General features: G+C 47.0%; 1 protein-coding gene across 1 annotated transcript in view; it reads right to left on the bottom strand.

Annotated features, from left to right (window-relative positions):
- LOC143768225 (uncharacterized) overlaps positions 1-16,873 on the bottom strand; it is a 50,003-nt gene extending 33,130 nt beyond the window's left edge. Inside the window, exons 1-2 of the mRNA XM_077256917.1 lie at positions 16,637-16,873; positions 15,557-16,559 (exon numbers count right to left, since the gene is read on the bottom strand). Of these exons, the coding sequence (XP_077113032.1) occupies positions 15,557-16,559; positions 16,637-16,858 (1,225 nt within the window). The 5' untranslated portion in view covers positions 16,859-16,873. The remainder of the gene's footprint in view (positions 1-15,556; positions 16,560-16,636) is intronic.
- Positions 16,874-17,606: the final 733 nt, after the last annotated feature.

Here is a 17,606-nt window from a genome sequence, read left to right as displayed (position 1 = left end):
CTGAGAGCTGGTGTTTGTAGCCAGGGGGATCAATATCCATGGCCCCTTCCTAGGCTATGAATATCAGCCCTCAGCTGTCTGCATAGCCTTTTCTGGAAATTAATTATAATGGTACCCCATGTCATTTTGGGGGGGCCACTGTTATGACCCCAATGGCAGGGGGTCTCAGAGACAATAGCGAAGTCTGCAAACATAAAACCCAGCTCATAGGGCAGTGGTAACTGGGCTGACCATATACCTGAACCTAGTACACAAATAACAGCAGCCGGGGAACGTACCTACGTTGATTCTAGACGTCTCGCGCCAGCCGGAGAACTAACTAACCCTAGCAGGGAAAAGAAAGACCTTTCTTGCCTCCAGAGGAAATACCCCAAAAAGTTGGATACAAGCCCCCAACAAATAATAACGGTGAGGTAAGAAGAAAAGACAAACGCAAGAAATGAACTAGGTTTTAGCAAAGAGAGGCCCGCTAACTAATAGCAGAATATAGGAAGATGACTTATATGGTCAGCGAAAACCCTCACAAAAACTCCACGCGGAATATACAAGAACCCCCGAACCGTCTAACGGCACGGGGGGAGAACATCCGCACCCTAGAGCTTCCAGCAATATAAGGAATCACATTTAGTACAAGCTGGACAAAAATAAGAGCACAGAAAATAACCAAAAACAAGAAAGCAGGACTTAGCTTAATTTTGCATAGAACCAGGACCAGCAGATAGGAGCAAACAGAAGGATCTGATTACAACGATGCCAGGCACCGGACTGAAAATCCAGGAAGTACAAATAGCGACACCCCTGGACTAACGAGGCCAGGTGGATACCAAGCAAGGGAAGGAATATCAAAGTGTATATCACTAGTGACCAAAAGAGGGAGCCAAAAGGTCAATTCACAACAGTACCCCCCCCTTAAGGAGGGGTCACCGAACCCTCACCAGGACCACCAGGGCGATCAGGATGAGCAGCGTGAAAGGCACGAACCAAATCGGCCGCATGCACATCAGAGGCGACCACCCAGGAATTATCCTCCTGACCATAGCCCTTCCACTTGACCAGATACTGAAGCCTCCGCCTGGAGAGACGAGAATCCAAGATCTTTTCCACCACGTACTCCAACTCGCCCCCAACCAACACCGGAGCAGGAGGCTCAACAGAAAGAACCACAGGCACAACGTACCGCCGCAACAAGGACCTATGGAACACGTTGTGAATGGCAAACGACACAGGAAGTTCCAAGCGAAAGGACACTGGATTAAGAATTTCCAAAATCTTATAAGGACCGATGAAGCGAGGCTTAAATTTAGGAGAGGAGACCTTCATAGGAACAAAGCGAGAAGACAGCCACACCAAATCCCCAACGCGAAGTCGGGGACCCACACCGCGGCGGCGGTTGGCAAAGCGCTGAGCCTTCTCCTGTGACAACTTCAAGTTGTCCACCACATGATCCCAAATCCGCTGCAACCTATCCACCACAGAATCCACCCCAGGACAGTCAGACGGCTCCACATGTCCCGAGGAAAAACGAGGATGGAAACCAGAGTTGCAGAAAAATGGCGAAACCAAGGTAGCGGAACTAGCCCGATTATTAAGGGCAAACTCAGCCAACGGCAAGAAGGTCACCCAATCATCCTGATCTGCAGAAACAAAACATCTCAAATAAGCCTCTAGAGTCTGATTTGTTCGCTCAGTTTGGCCATTAGTCTGAGGATGAAAGGCAGATGAAAACGACAAATCAATGCACATCCTAGCACAAAAGGATCGCCAGAACCTGGAAACAAACTGGGATCCTCTGTCAGACACGATATTCTCAGGAATGCCGTGCAAACGAACCACATTCTGAAAGAATAACGGAACCAGATCAGAAGAGGAAGGCAGCTTAGGCAAGGGCACCAAATGGACCATCTTGGAAAAGCGATCACATACCACCCAGATGACAGACATGCCCCGAGACACTGGAAGATCCGAAATGAAATCCATGGAAATGTGTGTCCAAGGCCTCTTCGGGACAGGCAAGGGCAAAAGCAACCCGCTGGCACGAGAACAGCAAGGCTTAGCCCGAGCACAAGTCCCACAGGACTGCACAAATGACCGCACATCCCGTGACAAGGAAGGCCACCAAAAGGACCTAGCCACCAAATCTCTGGTGCCAAAAATACCCGGATGCCCTGACAATACCGAGGAGTGAACCTCGGAAATGACTCTACTGGTCCATTTATCAGGAACAAACAGTCTGTCAGGTGGACAAGAGTCAGGTCTATCAGCCTGAAATCTCTGCAACACACGTCGCAAATCCGGAGAAATGGCCGACAAGATTACTCCCTCTTTAAGAATACCAACTGGCTCTGAGGCTCCAGGAGAGTCAGGCACAAAGCTCCTAGAAAGAGCATCAGCCTTAACATTCTTTGAACCAGGCAGGTACGAGACCACGAAGTCAAAACGGGAGAAAAATAATGACCAACGGGCCTGTCTAGGATTCAGGCGTTTAGCAGACTCGAGATATATCAGATTTTTGTGATCAGTCAAAACCACCACACGATGCTTAGCACCCTCGAGCCAATGACGCCACTCCTCAAATGCCCACTTCATGGCCAACAACTCCCGATTGCCAACATCATAATTCCGCTCAGCAGGCGAAAATTTCCTAGAAAAAAAAGCACATGGTCTCATTACTGAGCAACCAGGGCTTCTCTGCGACAAAACGGCCCCTGCACCGATCTCAGAAGCATCCACTTCAACCTGAAAGGGAAGCGAGACATCAGGCTGACACAAAACAGGCGCCGAAGTAAACCGGCGCTTCAGCTCCTGAAAAGCCTCCACGGCTGCAGGAGCCCAGTTAGCAACATCAGAACCTTTCTTGGTCATATCCGTCAAAGGTTTAACAACGCTAGAAAAATTAGCGATAAAACAACGGTAGAAGTTAGCAAAACCCAAGAACTTCTGAAGACTCTTAACCGACGTGGGCTGAGTCCAATCATGAATAGCTCGGACCTTGACTGGGTCCATCTCCACAGCAGAAGGGGAGAAGATAAAACCCAAAAAGGGAACCTTCTGCACACCAAAGAGACACTTTGAGCCCTTAATAAACAAAGCATTCTCACGCAAAACCTGAAACACCATCCTGACCTGCCTTACATGGGAGTCCCAATCATCAGAAAAAACCAGAATATCATCCAGATAAACAATCATAAATTTATCCAGATACTTCCGGAAGATGTCATGCATAAAGGACTGAAACACTGAAGGAGCATTAGAGAGCCCAAAAGGCATCACCAAGTACTCAAAATGACCTTCGGGCGTATTAAATGCAGTTTTCCATTCATCTCTGTCATGATCTCTGCAGGCAGAGATCATAGCAAGCCTATAGAGGGACAAGCTCTCGGAAGATGGAACTATACTGACCATGAACTAAGCCTGCCGCGCAACTAGAAATAGCCAGGTAGCATTTCCTATTTAACGCTAGATGCCCAGCTCTGGCCTAAGACCTAAATAGCTAGCAGAGGGAAATATAAGACCTGGCTCACCTCTAGAGAAATATTCCAAAGAAGACAGTAGCCCCCCACATATAATGACGGTGAGTTCAGATGAAACAACAAACGCAGCAGGAAAATAGTCTTAGCAAATTTGAGGTCCGCTTACTAGATAGCAGAAGACAGATAGTATACTTTCATGGTCAGCAGAAAAACACTAACAAAACACCATCCAGAGATTACCTTAAACTCTGGCATTAACTCATAACGCCAGAGTAGCAATCCCTGATCAACGAGAGCTTTCCAGACACAGTAACAAAACTTCAGCTGTGAACTGGAACAAATAGGCAAAACAAAACATGGACAAAAGTCCAACTTATCTAGTAGTAGTCTAGAAGCAGGAACAAGCACTGAGAGGCATCAGATAACATTGTTGACCGGCAAGAAACCACCAGAGAAATGAGCTTAAATAGCGACACCCACTACTGATGGAATCAGGTGAAACAGGAAAGAGGATGACAAGTCCAATTCCACAAGCGGCCACCGGGGGAGCCCAGAATCCAAATTCACAACAGTACCCCCCCCTCAAGGAGGGGGCACCGAACCCTCACCAGATCCACCAGGGCGACCAGGATGAGCCCTATGGAAGGCACGAACAAGATCAGAAGCATGAACATCAGATGCATTGACCCAAGAATTATCCTCCTGGCCGTAACCCTTCCAGTTGACCAGATACTGGAGTTTCCGTCTGGAAACACGAGAGTCCAAAATTTTCTCCACAACGTACTCCAACTCACCCTCAACCAACACCGGAGCAGGAGGCTCAACTGAAGGTACAACAGGTACCTCATACCTGCGCAATAACGACCGATGAAAAACGTTATGAATGGAAAAGGACGCAGGGAGGTCCAAACGGAAAGAAACAGGATTAAGAATCTCCAATATTCTATAAGGGCCGATGAACCGAGGTTTAAACTTAGGAGAAGAGACCCTCATAGGGACAAAACGAGAAGACAACCACACTAAATCTCCAACACAAAGCCGAGAACCAACACGACGATGACGGTTGGCAAAACGCTGAGTCTTCTCCTGGGACAACTTCAAATTGTCCATAACCTGCCCCCAAATGTGATGCAATCTCTCTACCACCGCATCCACTCCAGGACAATCCGAGGATTCCACCTGACCGGAGGAAAATCGAGGGTGAAACCCCGAATTACAGAAAAACGGGGACACCAAGGTGGAAGAACTGGCCCGATTATTGAGGGCGAACTCTGCCAATGGCAAAAAAGCAACCCAATCATCCTGGTCAGCAGAGACAAAACACCTCAGATATGTCTCAAGGGTCTGATTAGTCCGCTCGGTCTGGCCATTAGTCTGAGGGTGAAAAGCAGACGAAAAAGACAAATCTATGCCCATCCTAGCACAGAATGCCCGCCAAAATCTAGACACAAATTGGGTACCTCTGTCAGAAACAATATTCTCAGGAATACCGTGCAATCGGACAACATTCTGAAAAAACAGAGGAACCAACTCAGAAGAAGAAGGCAACTTGGGCAGAGGAACCAAATGGACCATTTTAGAGAAACGGTCACAGACCACCCAGATGACAGACATCTTCTGGGAAACAGGCAGATCTGAAATAAAATCCATCGAGATGTGTGTCCAAGGCCTCTTAGGAATAGGCAAGGGCAACAGCAGTCCGCTAGCCCGAGAACTACAAGACTTGGCCCGAGCACAAACGTCACATGACTGCACAAAGACTCGCACATCTCGTGACAGAGAAGGCCACCAGAAGGATCTTGCCACCAAATCCCTGGTACCAAAAATTCCGGGATGACCTGCCAATGCAGAAGAATGTACCTCAGAGATGACTCTGCTGGTCCAATCATCCGGAACAAACAGTCTATCAGGCGGACAACGATCCGGTCTATCCGCCTGAAACTCTTGCAAGGACCGCCGCAGATCAGGAGAAACGGCCGACAAAATTACTCCCTCCCTAAGGATACCTGTGGGTTCAGAATTACCAGGAGAGTCCGGGTCAAAACTCCTAGAAAGGGCATCTGCCTTAACATTCTTAGAACCCGGTAGGTATGACACCACAAAATTAAAGCGAGAAAAAAATAAAGACCAGCGCGCCTGTCTAGGATTCAGGCGTCTGGCAGTCTCAAGATAAATCAAATTTTTGTGGTCAGTCAATACCACCACCTGATGTCTAGCCCCCTCGAGCCAATGGCGCCACTCCTCAAACGCCCACTTCATGGCCAAAAGCTCCCGATTCCCAACATCATAATTCCGCTCTGCGGGCGAAAATTTGCGAGAAAAGAAGGCACAAGGCCTAATGACGGAGCAGTCGGAACCTTTCTGCGACAACACTGCCCCAGCTCCGATCTCCGAAGCGTCAACCTCAACCTGAAAAGGCAGATTCACATCAGGCTGACGCAACACAGGGGCAGAGGCAAAACGGCGCTTAAGCTCCTGAAAGGCCTCTACAGCATGAGGGGACCAATTAGCAACATCAGCGCCTTGTCTGGTCAAATCAGTCAGTGGTTTAACGACATCCGAAAAACCAGCAATAAATCGGCGGTAAAAGTTGGCAAAGCCCAAAAATCTCTGAAGACCCTTAAGAGAGGAGGGCTGAGTCCAGTCACAAATAGCTTGCACCTTGACGGGATCCATCTCAATGGAAGAGGGAGAAAAAATATACCCCAAAAAGGAAATTTTCTGGACCCCAAAAACGCACTTAGACCCCTTCACACATAAAGAATTAGACCGCAGAACCTGAAAAACTCTCCTGACCTGCTGGACATGAGAGTCCCAGTCATCAGAAAAAATCAGAATATCATCCAGATATATTATCATAAATTTATCCAGAAAATCGCGGAAAATATCATGCATAAAAGACTGGAAAACTGAAGGGGCATTAGAAAGACCAAAAGGCATGACCAAATACTCAAAGTGGCCCTCGGGCGTATTAAATGCGGTCTTCCACTCATCCCCCTGCCTGATCCGCACCAAATTATACGCCCCACGAAGATCAATTTTAGAGAACCACTTAGCACCCTCTATACGAGCAAACAAATCAGTAAGCAATGGCAATGGGTATTGATACTTAACAGTGATCTTATTCAGAAGCCGATAATCAATACATGGTCTCAAAGAGCCGTCTTTTTTTGAGACAAAGAAAAACCCAGCTCCCAAGGGAGAAGAAGATGGACGAATATGTCCCTTTTCCAAAGACTCCTTTATATATTCCCGCATAGCAGCATGTTCCGGCACAGACAAATTAAACAAACGACCCTTTGGATATTTACAACCCGGTATCAAATCTATGGCACAATCGCACTCACGGTGCGGAGGTAACGACCCAAGCTTGGGTTCGTCAAAGACGTCTTGATAATCAGAGAGGAACTCAGGGACTTCAGAGGGAATGGACGACGAAATAGAAACCAAAGGTACGTCCCCATGAATACCCTTACATCCCCAGCTCAACACAGACATTGCTCTCCAGTCCAAGACTGGGTTGTGAGACTGCAACCATGGCAATCCCAGTACCAAATCGTCATGTAAATTATACAGCACCAGGAAACGAATAATCTCCTGGTGATCCGGATTGATACGCATGGTTACTTGTGTCCAGTATTGTGGTTTATTATTAGCCAATGGGGTGGAGTCAATCCCCTTCAGAGGAATAAGAGTCTCCAAAGGCTCTAAATCAAAACCACAACGATTGGCAAAGGACCAATCCATAAGACTCAGAGCGGCGCCAGAGTCAACATAGGCGTCCGTGGCAATGGATGACAAAGAGCAAATCAGGGTTACAGACAAAATAAACTTAGACTGAATGGTGCTAATGGAAACAGACTTATCAAGCTTCTTTGTACGCCTAGAGCATGCTGATATAACATGAGTAGAATCCCCACAATAGAAACACAATCCATTCTTCCGTCTAAAATTCTGTCGCTCGCTCCTGGACAGAATTCTATCACACTGCATACTTTCTGGCGTCTTTTCCATAGACACCGCCAGATGGTGCACCGGTTTGCGCTCCCGCAGACGCCTATCAATCTGAATAGCCATTGTCATGGACTCATTCAGACCTGCAGGCAAAGGGAACCCCACCATAACATCCTTAACGGCATCAGAGAGACCTTCTCTGAAAGTTGCCGCCAAGGCGCACTCATTCCACTGAGTAAGCACAGACCATTTACGGAATTTTTGGCAGAAAACTTCAGCTTCGTCTTGCCCCTGAGATAGTGCCATCAAAGTTTTTTCTGCCTGAAGTTCCAAATGAGGTTCCTCATAAAGCAAGCCCAAGGCCAGAAAAAACGCATCCACATCGCGTAACGCAGGATCCCCTGCTGGCAATGAGAAGGCCCAATCTTGAGGGTCACCCCTGAGCAAGGAAATCACAATCCTAACCTGCTGAGCAGGGTCTCCAGCTGAACGAGACTTCAGGGACAAATAAAGCTTACAATTATTTCGGAAATTCTGGAAGCTAGCTCTATTCCCTGTGAAGAACTCCGGCAAAGGAATTCTCGGCTCAGATACCGGAGCATGTACCACAAAATCTTGTAAATTTTGTACTTTCGTGATGAGATTATTCAAACCCGCAGTTACACTCTGGAGATCCATTATTGTCAGGTGCACACAGAGCATACAGAGATTAGGAGGAGAGAGAGAGAAAAGACTGCAGCAAGGCAGACTGGAGGAAAAAAAAAAAAAAATTTCAGCAGACTTCTTATAACTCTCCTTTCTCAACCTGGGTCTTTAACACTATATGTGGGGGGCGGCCGGTCAAACTGTCATGATCTCTGCAGGCAGAGATCATAGCAAGCCTATAGAGGGACAAGCTCTCGGAAGATGGAACTATACTGACCATGAACTAAGCCTGCCGCGCAACTAGAAATAGCCAGGTAGCATTTCCTATTTAACGCTAGATGCCCAGCTCTGGCCTAAGACCTAAATAGCTAGCAGAGGGAAATATAAGACCTGGCTCACCTCTAGAGAAATATTCCAAAGAAGACAGTAGCCCCCCACATATAATGACGGTGAGTTCAGATGAAACAACAAACGCAGCAGGAAAATAGTCTTAGCAAATTTGAGGTCCGCTTACTAGATAGCAGAAGACAGATAGTATACTTTCATGGTCAGCAGAAAAACACTAACAAAACACCATCCAGAGATTACCTTAAACTCTGGCATTAACTCATAACGCCAGAGTAGCAATCCCTGATCAACGAGAGCTTTCCAGACACAGTAACAAAACTTCAGCTGTGAACTGGAACAAATAGGCAAAACAAAACATGGACAAAAGTCCAACTTATCTAGTAGTAGTCTAGAAGCAGGAACAAGCACTGAGAGGCATCAGATAACATTGTTGACCGGCAAGAAACCACCAGAGAAATGAGCTTAAATAGCGACACCCACTACTGATGGAATCAGGTGAAACAGGAAAGAGGATGACAAGTCCAATTCCACAAGCGGCCACCGGGGGAGCCCAGAATCCAAATTCACAACACATCTCCCTGCTTAATGCGCACAAGGTTGTACGCACCACGAAGGTCTATCTTGGTGAACCACTTGGCACCCTTAATCCGGGCAAACAAGTCTGACAACAGAGGCAAAGGATACTGAAATTTAACAGTGATTTTATTCAGAAGTCGATAGTCTATACAAGGTCTCAAAGATCCGTCCTTCTTGGCCACAAAGAAAAATCCCGCACCAAGAGGGGAAGAGGATGGACGAATATGTCCCTTCTCCAGAGACTCCTTAATATACGAACGCATTGCGGTATGCTCAGGTACAGACAGATTAAATAATCTTCCCTTAGGAAACTTACTACCTGGAATCAAATCTTGATAGCGCAAAAAAATGGAGTTAATGTCCAACGATTTATATGATAGTTTATTAAATTCCAAAAAAAAAAAATATACCAACAAAGTTCCAACACATGTACACAATACACTCAGATAAAAAATTCAGGAAGTTAGAGGTAGGAAGTAGCACAGAAAAAAGGTTTTGGTGCAGCACTCAGGCTGATGCCCGATACATAAAAATCACTTGCATAGTGCACAGTGTAAGGCACCGGTAATAGAGAACCGGGGAGCATGTAAAACACTGTATAGTAATGTATGAGTCCTGTACACTGACTCCTATTTCACTCATGAACCTATAAAACCCCACCTAGGATCCTTACCTATGCACTGGCACCAGAACTGGACCACACCGTTGCCCCCGGTGTGGTCCAGTTCTGGTGCCAGTGCATAGGTAAGGATCCTGGGTGGGGTTTTATAGGTTCATGAGTGAAATAGGAGTCAGTGTACAGGACTCATACATTACTATACAGTGTTTTACATGCCCCCCGGTTCTCTATTACCGGTGCCTTATACTGTGCACTATGCAAGTGATTTTTATGTATCGGGCATCAGCCTGAGTGCTGCACCGTAACCTTTTTTCTGTGCTACTTCCTACCTCTAACTGCCTGAATTTTTTATCTGAGTGTATTGTGTACATGTGTTGGAACTTTGTTGGTATATTTTTTTTTTTTGGAATTTAATAAACTATCATATAAATCGTTGGACATTAACTCCATTTTTTTGCGCTATCAATATTTGTTCTAGGAGTGTCCTCTATATATTAGAAATGCTTTTCTGCTAAATTCCCCCACTGGGGTTGTGAATATGTGGAAAAAGTATACATGGTTTTTCTCCATTTTGGGTTTGTTTTACTGGAATCAAATCTATAGCGCAGTCACAGTCCCTATGAGGAGGAAGAGCACTGGACCTGGACTCGCTGAATACATCCTGATAATCAGACAAATACTCAGGAACATCCGAAGGAGTAGAGGAAGCAATAGACACCGGCGGGGCATCGCAATGAATTCCCTGACAGCCCCAACTTGACACAGACATAGCCTTCCAATCCAAAACTGGATTGTGAGTTTGTAACCATGGCAGACCCAAAACGACCAAATCATGCATTTTATGCAAAACAAGAAAACGAATCACCTCTCGATGTTCAGGAGACATGCACATGGTCACCTGTGTCCAAAACTGCGGCTTATTTTCCGCCAATGGCGTAGCATCAATACCTCTCAGAGGAATAGGATTAACCAAAGGCTCCAGAACAAAACCACAGCGCTTGGAAAACGACAGATCCATAAGACTCAGGGCAGCACCTGAATCCACAAACGCCATAACAGGATAGGAAGACAATGAGCAAATTAAAGTCACAGACAAAATAATTTAGGTTGCAAATTACCAATGGCGACCGGACTAACCACCTTTGTTAAGCGTTTAGAGCATGCTGATATAACATGTGTAGAATCACCACAGTAGAAACACAACCCATTCTGACGTCTATGATTTTTCCGTTCAATTCTAGTCTGAACTCTATCACATTGCAATAACTCAGGTGTCTGTTCAGACAACACCACCAGGGAATTAGCGACTTTGCGCTCCCGTAAATGCCGGTCAATCTGAATAGCTAACGCCATGGAGTCATTCAGACTTGTAGGAACGGAGAAACCCACCATCACATTCTTAATGGCTTCAGAAAGGCCATTTCTGAAATTTGCGGCCAGAGCACACTCATTCCACTGAGTAAGCACGGACCATTTCCGAAATTTTTGGCAATAGACTTCAGCTTCATCCTGGCCCTGAGAGATAGCCAGCAAAGCTTTTTCTGCCTGAATTTCAAGATTGGGCTCCTCGTATAGCAACCCAAGCGCCAGAAAAAACGCATCAACATCTGCCAAAGCCGGATCGCCTGACGCCAACGAGAAGGCCCAATCCTGAGGGTCTCCCCGTAAGAAAGAGATAACAATTTTTACTTGCTGAGCTGAGTCTCCAGACGAACGAGGTCTCAGAGATAGAAACAATTTACAATTATTCCTGAAATTTCTAAATTTAAATCGGTCTCCAGAGAACAATTCCGGAATAGGTATTTTAGGTTCTGACATTGGACTGCTAGTAACAAAATCTTGAATACTCTGCACACGAGCAGCAAGCTGATCCACACTAGTGATCAAGGTCTGGACATTCATGTCTGCAGCAAGGCTCCAGCCACTCTGAGATAAAGGGGAGGAAAGAAAGAAAAAAAAACAAACAAACTCAGAATTTCCTTTCTTATAATCCCACTTCTGCAATGCATTAAATATTCACTTATGGCCTGGCATACTGTTATGACCCCAATGGCAGGGGGTCTCAGAGACAATAGCGAAGTCTGCAAACATAAAACCCAGCTCATAGGGCAGTGGTAACTGGGCTGACCATATACCTGAACCTAGTACACAAATAACAGCAGCCGGGGAACGTACCTACGTTGATTCTAGACGTCTCGCGCCAGCCGGAGAACTAACTAACCCTAGCAGGGAAAAGAAAGACCTTTCTTGCCTCCAGAGGAAATACCCCAAAAAGTTGGATACAAGCCCCCAACAAATAATAACGGTGAGGTAAGAAGAAAAGACAAACGCAAGAAATGAACTAGGTTTTAGCAAAGAGAGGCCCGCTAACTAATAGCAGAATATAGGAAGATGACTTATATGGTCAGCGAAAACCCTCACAAAAATTGTAGTTACTTACCGATAACGGTATTTCTCTGATCCCATGATGGCACCACGGAGAGAGGGGTCCGCCCCCAGGGACAGGAAACCTACAGGTGAAAAAGGGCGTACCTCTCTCCCACATCAGTTGGTTTACAGAGCCTTATACAGAACTTCAGCTGCAACTTAATATTTACACAAATTAAGCTTAACAATTTTAACTTAACAGAGGCACCGTGACTAAACTAAACATCAATATTATTATCATGTGCACACCTGTGTGTGAAAAGGGAGGGAATATACGGGTGCCATCATGGGATCAGAGAAATACCGTTATCGGTAAGTAACTACAATTTTCTCTATCCCCATGATGGCACCACGGAGAGATTTACATAGATTGTAACTTTTTAGGGAGGGACCACTGCCTCTAGAACCCTTCGACCAAAGGTGAGATCAGAGGAGGTCAAGTCTAAGCGGTAGTGTTTGAAAAATGTAGACTGGGAAGACCAAGTGGCCGCTCTACATATCTGTTGTATTGAAGCGCCAGCTCTTTCCGCCCAGGATGATGCTACTGCTCTGGTCGAGTGCGCTTTTATATTCTCCGGGATGGCTGCCCCGCTGGATGAGTAGGATAGGGCGATGGCATCTCTTATCCACCTCGCTAGCGTAGCTTTTGACGCTTTCTGTCCCTTCCGTGGACCCTGGAAGCAGACAAACAGAGCCCTATCCTTCCTGCACTCCCTAGTGGCTGACAAGTATTGGAGTAGGCACCTTCTAACATCAAGGGTATGTAGTGTTTTTTCTCCCCCATTCTTGGGGTTGGGACAGAATGAGGGTAGGGAGATCTCTTGTGTCCTGTGAAATTGTGACGCGATTTTTGGGAGGTAAGCCGGGTCTGTTTTTAGAATGACTCTGTCCTCGAGAATTTGAGTGAAGGGAGGACACGCGGACAACGCTTGTATGTCACTAACACGACGGGCTGAGGTTAGGGCCACTAGGAGTGTGGTTTTTAAAGATAGAATCTTTAGGGGTGCGTCTGCCAGGGGTTCAAAAGGAGATTTGGTTAGCGCATTTAGAACAAGGTTTAGATCCCATGGAGGGGCATTATGCAAAGGAACAGGTCTTGATCTACCCGAGGCTTTGATGAATCTCACGATCCATCGGTTTCTGGCTAGATCATAATTATACAGCGCTCCCAAGGCTGCTACCTGAACCTTTAGGGTACTTGTAGCTAAACCTTTTTCCAAACCCTTTTGCAGGAACTCGAGAATTTTTTCTATTGGGATTTCCCCCGCTGGGTCAGCCCCCGATACAGACATGAATTTTTTCCACACTTTGCCATATATTTTGGTGGTTACGAGTTTCCTACTCTGTAGTAATGTGGACACCAGATTGGATGAAAACCCTTTGTTGCTTAATAGCTTCCTTTCAAAAGCCAAGCTGTCATATGTAGGCTTTTTACACTGGGGTGACACACTGGGCCCTGGGATAACAGATTTTGCGTGTCTGGTAGAACCCACGGCCTGTCTATGGACATCTTTCTCAGCCAAGAAAACCATATTCTGCGAGGCCAAAATGGAGCTATTACTATCACTGTTGCCCCCTCCTCCCGAATTTTCCTCAAGACTAGGGGAATGAGGGATATTGGAGGGAACGCGTAGGCGAGATGATAGTTCCAGGGGACTGTAAGAGCGTCCAGAGCTACTGGGCCTCCCCGGGGATCGATTGAGCAGAACTTTCTCACTTTTCGGTTTTGATAGTCCGCGAATAGGTCTATTTCTGGCTCTCCCCAACGCTTCACTATTTGGTTGAACACCGACTGTTTCAACTCCCACTCCCCCTGTTTCAAGCGTGTTCTGCTGAGGAAGTCTGCGGTCTGGTTTTCTGAACCTTTTATGTAAAGGGCTGTTAGGGATTTCAGATTGCGTTCTGCGATATAGAAGATGGATCGGGTTACTTCCATCAGTGTTTGCGACCTGGTACCCCCTTGGTGGTTTAGGTATGCCACCACTACCTGATTGTCTGAGAAGACTTTTACGTGGTGGGAGCGGAGGAGTTTTAGAAAGTGTGTTAGGGCGAGTTTTACCGCTAGCAGTTCTTTCATGTTTGATGAGGTTAGCTCTTGATTTTTGCTCCAGTTCCCTTGTGCCACCTGACCGTCTACATGAGCACCCCACCCCCAGGGGCTTGCATCCGTCGTTAGGATTTTTTCCGTCGGCAGTGCCCAAGGGACCCCCTTGGTAAAATTTATCGGGTCCGCCCACCACTGTAGGGAGTGTATCGTAGTTGGTGATATACTTAATTGCCCGTCTAAATTTCCTCCCAGACACAGGCTTGAACTTAAAGTCTCCCATTGTAAGTCCCGGGAATGGCACTGTGCCCACTGTACGGCCGGGATACAGGATGTCATGGAGCCCAGCAGGGACATGGCTTTTCTGAGCGTGGTGACTGGGGATGTTGACAACTGCACCGCAGCCTGTGTCATTTTCTGAATCTTCCCCTGAGGAAGATAGCACACTTGTGTGGTTGAGTCGAGGACTATCCCTAAGTACTCCTGTACCTGTGATGGGACTACTTTGGATTTGGTAAGGTTCAACAGCCAACCTAGGCTTGACAGAGAAGTCATAACCAAATCCAACTGCTGTTTGCAGTGATGGAATGATATCCCTGCTACAAGGAGGTCGTCCAGGTAGGGAACTATCAAGATATTCTGTTCCCGTATATGAGCCATCACTTCCGCCATTATTTTCGTGAATACGCGGGGTGCGATAGCTAACCCAAATGGGAGGGCCCGAAACTGATAATGTTTCACCTCCCCCTGGATATTCACTGCTAGCCGGAGGTACTTTTGATGATCCTTGTGGATCGGTACATGATAATATGCATCTCGTAGATCTAGAACAGTCATGAAACACCTGGGAAAGAGTATTTTTACGCATGATTTTATTGTCTCCATTTTGAAGTGTGGGATCTCGAGAAAACTGTTTAATTTTTTGAGATTTATTATCGTCCTGTATGATCCGTCTGGCTTCTTTCGGAGGAAGAGGGGAGAGTAGAAGCCCATGCCTCTTTCCTGGTGTGGGACTTCCTGTAAGACTTCCTTCTGGACTAGGCCTAGAATTTCTTCCTGGAGAGCCGACTGTTCTTGAGACTGTCTCTGCGGTGTCACCATAAAGAGGTTGTTGGGGGGAATGCGGAACTTTAGCTTGAGCCCTTCTCGTACTATGCCTAGTATCCAGGGACTGCTTGAAATTTTTTCCCAGGCTGGAAGAAACCCGGTCAGTCTCCCACCAACCTGGGGGACACCTTCATTGAGTTTTTTTATTATCGGGAGTGGGTTTGTTGAATAGGAAACCTCTGGTTTTGTTTCTTTTGTCCTCCCATGTTTCTTTGTTCCCTTTCGGAGGTTTTCTCCGCATAAATTTTTTATTTCGAAAGGAACGTCTGTAAGACTGGTTGGGGAAACCAGGGAAAGACTTTTTCTTGTCCTCGGCTTTCTCGAGGATATCATCTAGCGTTGCACCGAACAAGAATTCACCCTCACAGGGTATTGAACACAGTATCGTTTTTGTTTGAAGGTCCCCTGGCCAACATTTTAGCCACAGAGCACGTCTTGCGGCGTTTGAGAAGGCGGCAGCCCTGGCTGCTAATCTGGCCGAATCTACCGATGCATCCGCCAAAAAGGCTGCTGCACCTTTCATTACGGACACTGATTTTTGAATTGTGTCTCTTGAGACTTTCTCCTTTAATTGGGAATCCAAGTGTTCGAGCCACACCATTAGCGCACGGGCCGTGCAGGTGGCCGCGACAGCTGGTTTAAGCCCGCCTCCTGCCGCTTCCCAGGAGTTTTTTAAGAAAACCTCGGCTTTTTTGTCCATCGGGTCTTTTAAGGTACCCATGTCCTCGAATGGTAGGGCAAACTTTTTTGAGGCCTTTGCTATGGCCACATCTAACTTTGGTGCCTTACTCCAGGACGAGCAGGCTGGGTCATCAAACGGGTACTTTCTTTTGGGGGTCAGGAGAGCTTTTTTGTCTGGCTTTCTCCATTCTCTTTTAATTAGAGAGTGAATTTTCTCATTTACTGGAAATGCTCTTTTTCTTTTTTGTTCCAGACCGCTGAACATTATGTCCTGTGCTGTTCTTTTAGGTCGCTCATCTACTAACCCCATTGTTGCTCTGACCGCTTTCACTAAAGCGTCTGTTTCCTCGATAGGGAAGCAACTGCGCCCCCCCTCAGAGGATACTGAAGAGGTGTCAGAGGCTGACGAATCATTTGAGTCGGATAACTCGCTTTCTGACTTGTCCGCACTAGACTCAGGGAACTCAGGTCTTTTTTTATGTTTTTTCTTTGTGGTTTTAATGTCTTTAATGGCACTTTCCACCTGGCTTTTTATTAATGACTTTAATTCTGAGGCAAATGATGGGGTTTCCTCCTGAATCGTCTTTTTTATACAAACGCTGCATAGTCTCTTCTCCCAGGAGGAAGGCAGCTCGTCTGAACATATGGCACATTCCTTGTGCTTAGTTTTGCCTGTACTTTTTCTCCCCTAGAACAAAAAGAGTAACCCCATATTAAACTCAGCACTTTCACGTAGATCACTCACCCCCTGTGGATCAGAGATACCGTCTCGGGCCTGGGGACTGTATCCGCTGGAATCGTCGCCGGCCGTGTGGTTTTTGCAGACCCCCGACTGCGTTGAGACTCTGATCGTCCGCTGCTGCTGCGCTGTACAGAGGAAGAGTTTCCTTTGCGCTGCTGCTGTAAGTGCAGACGCCGCTGCACTTGTGCCTGCTCAGGAGATCGCTGGACCGCTTCCTGCATAACCTGCTGCTCGTTTTCGCTCATAGTGGCCTCCGCACTGTCTGGTGCACTTGGAGTTTGAATTTGCCACACTTTTTCGTTTGCTGGCGTTTTTTTATTGTATTTGCCGGTGACACCGGAAGTAACGGTCTGCGCATGCGCCCGCCCAACTTCCGGTTTCGTCGACCTCACATGAGGGAATGAATGCGCTGGGACGCCGGCGCGCGCGTACTAGCGCTCCGTTGTCGGCGTTTTTGCGGTAATGGCGCCGGTGAGCGCGTACCAGCGCTCCGTTGCCGACGCCTGCACCGACTTGGCGGTAATGGCGTCGGCGTCTTTGCCCACGGGTGCCCCCGTTCTTACCTGGGCTTTTATGGAAAGATAGCCGCCGCTACCTCCATATTACTATGTAGAGTCCTTCGGTGACCGCCGTCACCCGCTCCTTCATACCCCCCCTTTTTTTTTTTTTTTTCGAGGAAGGCAGACTTGATCCTTTCACTGCCTTCCCCCACTCACCCATGAGGCCCGCCGACCTCTGTGGTGGTGCTTCAGGAAAGGGAGAAAAAAAGGGGAAAAACCGCTTGATCCAGCCGTAACAGGGCGCCCCCTGTTAGAAAGTCGACTGCACCAGCCCCTGGAATCCCACGAAGATCCTTCAGGTACGTGCTGTAGGTTCCCCGTCAGGGACAGGAAACCAACTGATGTGGGAGAGAGGTACGCCCTTTTTCACCTGTAGGTTTCCTGTCCCTGGGGGCGGACCCCTCTCTCCGTGGTGCCATCATGGGGATAGAGA

This window comes from Ranitomeya variabilis, chromosome 4, assembly GCF_051348905.1.
Source record: "Ranitomeya variabilis isolate aRanVar5 chromosome 4, aRanVar5.hap1, whole genome shotgun sequence".
Taxonomy (NCBI): Eukaryota; Metazoa; Chordata; class Amphibia; order Anura; family Dendrobatidae; genus Ranitomeya; species Ranitomeya variabilis.
The sequence above is the reverse complement of the archived record's forward strand: the minus strand, read 5'-3'. Positions and strand labels throughout refer to the sequence as shown.